General features: G+C 45.4%; 1 protein-coding gene across 2 annotated transcripts in view; it reads left to right on the forward strand.

Moving 5' to 3' along the window:
• Positions 1–1,548: 1,548 nt before the first annotated feature.
• The window catches only part of LOC109391665 (zinc finger protein 709-like), a 20,443-nt gene continuing 16,076 nt past the window's right edge, over positions 1,549–5,915 (forward strand). For both annotated transcript variants that reach the window (XM_019659418.1, XM_019659420.1), the window contains exon 1: positions 1,549–1,742. In XM_019659418.1, coding sequence (XP_019514963.1) covers positions 1,740–1,742 — 3 coding nt within the window. In that variant the 5' untranslated portion in view covers positions 1,549–1,739. The remainder of the gene's footprint in view (positions 1,743–5,915) is intronic.

A 5,915-nucleotide genomic window follows, 5' to 3' on the forward strand; every position in this document is an offset into this window, starting at 1 on the left:
GACTTAAAATGCAAAAGAGCTTTGCAATCCAGTCTGTTAGACATATTAGAGTTTCCAGGTTAATTAACACATCCATCGTTTCACATAGCTACTTTGTGTGTGTGTGTGTGTGTGTGTGTGTGTGTGTGTGTGTGTGTGGTGAGAATGCTTAATTCACTATTTTAGAAATTTCAAGTATACAATATAGTGTACATATATCAAGTCGTCATGTTGTCATCTTTAAATGTGGACAATTTTATTAATTATACCTGTTAAAGAGAAAACCAGAGTCCCAAAGGCCTTCACTATTGCTAAAGCCCATGAACCAAACCTAGATTTAATACCTGACCTAACTGCTGTTTCAGTCTCTCCTAGAAACAATCTTAATCAACCAGTTTGAAATGCTCTAGTTAACACTAATGAGATAATCTGTTACATAGGCTCTCTCATCCACAGCCCCCACATAGAAAGAGGAGGCAATTTGCATGAAAAACTCTTGCCATTCCCTTGCTCCCAAAACAAGATGTCCCGGTTTTAAAAATAATCCTCACTTTTCTTTTGTTAACAGCTCCCTTGCCCCACCCTTCCTCCTATAAAACCTTCCTTTTTGTGCAATCCTTGGAGCACCCTTCTAGTTGCTAGATGGAATACTGCCTGATTCATTAATTGCTAACTAAAGCCAATCAGATCTTCAAATTTGCTCATTTGAATTTTGTTTTTAACATACCTAAAGCTGGGGGGCAAGAAAGTTTCCGGATGTATTGTAACCTTACATAATGACTTACTGTTTTTCTTTTATCAGTAAAAATAGGAATCGATTGTCTTAAGGATATTACAGTCATTTATATTTCTAAGTTCTCTAAGGACTCAGCAAAAGTTGATCTAAAATAAATTTCCTTCCAGCCAGTGTAAAAGGTACACCTGATAATGTAGTGAACGCATCTCACACCATGTGGTTAGACTGAGAAGAGTCCCTCAGTTCAGGCTGGGGCTGCAGTGTCCAACTTCCCACCAGAGAGCCAAGTGCTTAGGGATTTTTTTCTCTTAAGGACCCAATGAGTGGAGTGGGGAAGGCACTGGTGTAAGGTTCAAGCCTGGGAAGCATCAAAAACTGAAATGGAGCTAGACTCGTTATTACAGATGCTGAGGTCACATTTCAGTGTCTGTGTTTCTAAACAAGGGTCACAATTTCATGAGCGGATTCCCAGCCTTACGCCAAGACCTTGACCCCTAGAAGACTTAAGACCCTCTTGTTCCAGTGTACCCCGGCGGGGGTCGCTCTCATGTTCTGTACTTATTTGTTTCACTTGCAAACTCAGTCAGGACTTCCCTGTGCACGTCTGTGTCCAAGTGTTCACAAAGAACTGGACGAATACTTTGGAGTCAGCCTCAGGCCAGGAAAAGGTTCTATTTGAATGCAAACATGCCAGGCCTGGTAAGGTTTCTCCCTACAGCTCAGGCTGGTTTGGATGAGCTTAGCTTCATCCCGCTTGCTGTCACTCAGGCACGAGAGAGATGGGGTTTAGGGAACTGTCCAATCAAGGGTGCTGCTGGGGCAGGTGGGTGGGACGACGCACCCAAGCGGCGTCTACGTTTCTTTTCGCTCCAGCGGTGCTGGGGCTCGCTTGGTGTTCTTGCCTTAACGGTGTCTGGTGGTCCTGCCTCAGCCTTTGTCGCGCTGTGATCTGCATTGTGATCTGCGCTGGTCGTGGGAGTCGTAGGAGTCGTAGGAAGGACTCAAGGAGACCCAGGAAACAGAAATGGTGAGTGCGCAGGCCGGGTCAATAGACCGGGAGGAGGGGCCGGCCGTGGCACGACCTGGGCCTCCCCACGGTCAAGTCCGGAGTCTGCGGACCCCAGTCCGCCGCGGGCGCCGCTAGGACCTTGGTCCCCTCCGGCACACAGCGTGGGGGCAGGGCGGGCAGTCTAGCCCCCGGCGTCCTGTCCCGTCACTACGCGCGGCGACCTCGGCCCTGCCCCAGGAGCCTCTTTGGGCAGCTTTGCGCTCGCAGTCGGGAGTCGTGTCTGATGGGGTGCGGGTGGGGGAGGGAGGGGGCGTATCAAAGAGGGACAGTCGTGACTTGGTCTCCGGGGGTTCGCACGTAGGAGGAGCTGTGGTCTGTGGGGTCCCCAGTCTCTCCTGTTTCTTTAGGGGCAGGCCATTTTCTCTTGAGTTTTCCAAATATTCGAGAAGCAGGACCCTGTTATCCCCCCAATCTAGCTTCTCCTGGGACTGGCAATAAATCCCTAAATTTGAGATCCCTCCCTCGTTCCCAAACACCGACTCGCCTCACCAATTCACAGCATCATTATCAACTATTTGACCTCTCGGATGTATTTCAAAAAGACCTGATATCATTTACCCCCAGAGAGCCATGATGGCCCACTTTTAAAGGTTATATTTGTCCGCGCGTATTTTACATGAGAGAAAACAAAGTACCCACCTGGAACTACTTTGCACGAGATCCTTGTGCCTGACCCCCCAGGACCTTCCCTGGGCACAGACGTCCTTTGGGAAGGCCTTTGGGTGGAGGCTCCTCTTAATGTTTCCTGGTGTTCTCTCCTGTCAGCAGTGTCGCTCCGTGTGTTTGTCACCTTGAAAAAACTTATTCACTTATTTAAGTCTGTTTTTTGGTAAGGGTAAAATGTATTTGGTTGATAGAGCTTCAAAGACAGTTTAAAGTATGTCCAATCAGGCAAGAAAGATAGGAATTTCAGAAAAAATAAAATATTCCTGTATTACATTTTATTTGTGAAGAATTCCGGTTTCACTCTTTCATTCCCTGAGCTGTTGTGGTTAAGTTTCTGAGGCCTGTTCTTGCCATGGAAATAATAAACAGACATCTACTTTTCTTTTTTTTGTATTTTCTGTATTTTTTTTTATCTGTTTTCTGAAAGGAATAGATATTTACGGTTTTCTGGTGGAACTAGTAAAAATGCTTTATAATTTTCTTTCCTCCTTTCCACGTAAATGTTGGGTTTAAGTGATTTTGCTGAATTGTTCAAAAACTGAATTTCTGTCATTTAAAGTATTAGTGATGTTCCAAAGTTCCAAAGTACCTCCAGTGGAGAGCAGAGGCCTGTGGTCAGTGACCCAAGTTTTGACTCCCCTGAGCCTGCAAAGGGAAGCACTTGAAGGCCCAGTGGTTCTTCCTGGAGAGCCTCCCCTGCAGCTGTCCTACCTGCTCACACCCACCATGGAGGGGCCTTTACACTGAGAGAAGCTACTGCCTTGGAGAGCTGGGGGTGCATGTGCACATGTGTTGGTGGGGTGGGGTGGGGGGCGGAGGGGTGGATACCCTTTCTGAGGTTGTGGTTGTGTTTTTTAGGCCTAGACATTTTTAGATCTTACGCTTGAGTTTTGCATCCACAGTATAGGTGCACTCAGAGTGTGATCTGAGCACAGTGAGAAAGTTTGTGAAGATCAGGTGTTCTGTCTTGTGGACAAAGGGTTTATGATTTGAGAATTCATTTGGGTCAGAAGTTAAACTGAATCAGGCTGAGAGTTTCCTCACTTAAGAAAATGGAAGCCTGGGACTGACCCACTCTAGGGGTTCTGTCTCAACTGGGAATATATTCAACATTCTGAATGTGAGTTTCCTTCTGAATGTAGGGTAGGAGGCTTTGTATTTGTTTTGGTTCCAATATTTGTTTCTTTTCTTGGATTCCTATCTCAGTTTAATATTGCACTCCTTTGATTCTAGTTTCCATGAGCACTTGGGGGTTTAAAATATAAGTTCGTTCTCGTCTACATGCATCGTATGAAACACCCCATCTCCACTTTAACTGGACTTAGTGACTCACGTGTTTCAGAAAACTTGCACTGTAGGGTGGGCCTCTTGTCTCAAAACCCATCCCCCTGTTATACACATGCGCAGGAGAGCTCTTTTCCACTCCGCTCTTCCTAGGGCGCTGGTGTGGTCAGGTTACCACATTTCTCAGCTTCACTTCTCCAAGCTGTACGACTCTGCTCTGGCTCTGCCATCGAATTCCACCCAGAAAGACAGAATAGTCCTGTCCAAGCCACCATCTTGTTTAAACCTTTGTGAGTATTGGTCCCTATTGCTTTCATAGAGGCCATTCTACCTCTGAATCCTAAATAAAGAGACTTATTTAAAAAAAAAAAAACAGTAAGTCGATTGAGAGATACAATATAAAGCAAGATGATTGTGTAACCAAAGAGAATTTTTGTTTCATTAGGTAGGAGAACCTCAAGATGTGAGATGGGTGTATTTAAGTTCTCAGATGCTTTTTCCATTTTTAGTACATGATTGTTTGTGCCCCTCCCTAGCCTATTTTGACATTTAAAGGGCAATAGTATTCCTAATTTATTTTAATGGATGTGAAGAAAAAGCAATTGAATTTCTATTTTTATTGAGGAAAACAATTCAAAGCTTATGTAAATCTGTATAATTCCTAGTCCTTTTCAGGGGTTAATTGCAAACCCTTAATGCATTATAATATGCGATTTATTTTTTAAAATATCCCCACTGTGATATATAGTGGAGGGACAAACTATTATGCCCCTTGTCCTTTTAGTTAGAAGATTTGTAAATATTTTATGGTCTCTGATTTTATATCCATTAGTGTTTAAAGGATTAAATCTTGGAGTGGTTTCCTATGTAGAAAGTTAAAATTACATTAATTTTAAAAAGCAAAAGTGGGGCCCGCCGAGTGGCGCGTTGGTTAGGAGTTGGTTTGGGACATCAGCTCTGAGCAGCAGGGACCTGGTTTGGATCCCACATGAGGGCCAGTGACACTGCCCTCTACAGCTAAGATGGTGAACAACAGCTCGACTTGGAGCTGGGCTTCCATGAGTCGCTGGGGATGGCATAGGCTGCAGTGGTGCTGGCCGTCAGCGGGCGTGAGCTTTTGTGAGCTGCCATGAGCTGCCATGAGCCGCTGTGAGCCACCATGAGCCACTGTGAGCCGCTCTGAGTGGCCAGGGAGCAACTGCCTTACCTGGGAAGAGCGCAATGATGATACCAACATGGGCCAGTGAAGCGATGTCCTCCACAACTAGACTGAAGAACAAAAGAACAGCAGGTTGTCTGTTCCCTTCCCCGATTCCCCAACGCTATTCCCCTTGCCTAATTCCCCAATAAAATCTTTTAAAAAAAAAGCAAAAGTGAATAAAAAATAATGATTAAGCATAGGAAAATATGGCAGATGTAAATTTCTCTCCATATTTTAAGTAAATAATGTAGGAGAGGTTAAAAAAAAATTCCTAAGATGGGAAACTAACTTCAGAAGACTCACTGCTAGCATATCCTGCTCTGCTCCTGTACTCTTATCCCATTAACCCTCCACCAGTTTTGGTCACTTCTGGATTATCCCGTTAGTGTGTCTGTATAAAAACAAGCCATGTACATGTGTATTTTTCTTACCCATCAATATTTGTTCTTGTAATGAGCGTTCAGGCTTCACATATTTGATGTTTGACTCCTGAAACCTTAAGCCCCACCCCTCCCTTTCCCCCTCCTGCTTCTTACCTGTCAGGCTGATGAGAAAGCCTGGAGGCTCTGCGCTGTGGGCTGCTGCTTGCTGGGGAGCCCTCCTGTGAGCTGTGCTGCCCTGTGCTGCACTGGGGACCCACTGAGCCTGGGGTCTATATACAGAGGACTCTGAGTTGACAGCTTAGGTAATTCCTCATCCTCCAGGAGCAGGAGTTTGGGAATGGGGCCCTTCTTATAGTGGTCCTATAGGTTGGTATCTTGACTGGAACCCTACTATGTGTTTCGAGTGAAGACTTGACTGACTCTGGGGTCCTCCCAACATTCGAGGGCATCTTAGGGGAGTACGAGGATGGTTATACCCTGTGAAGGAGGTGAGCCCATCAGATGGTCATTCCTTAAAGAGCAATTTTTCGGAGTTGGCTGAGTCCCTCCTGCCCCCCATCCACCACTCGCCCCCATACCAGAGGGCTCACTGGGATT

Source organism: Hipposideros armiger, unplaced genomic scaffold, assembly GCF_001890085.2.
Source record: "Hipposideros armiger isolate ML-2016 unplaced genomic scaffold, ASM189008v1 scaffold_298, whole genome shotgun sequence".
In the NCBI taxonomy this organism is placed as follows: domain Eukaryota; kingdom Metazoa; phylum Chordata; class Mammalia; order Chiroptera; family Hipposideridae; genus Hipposideros; species Hipposideros armiger.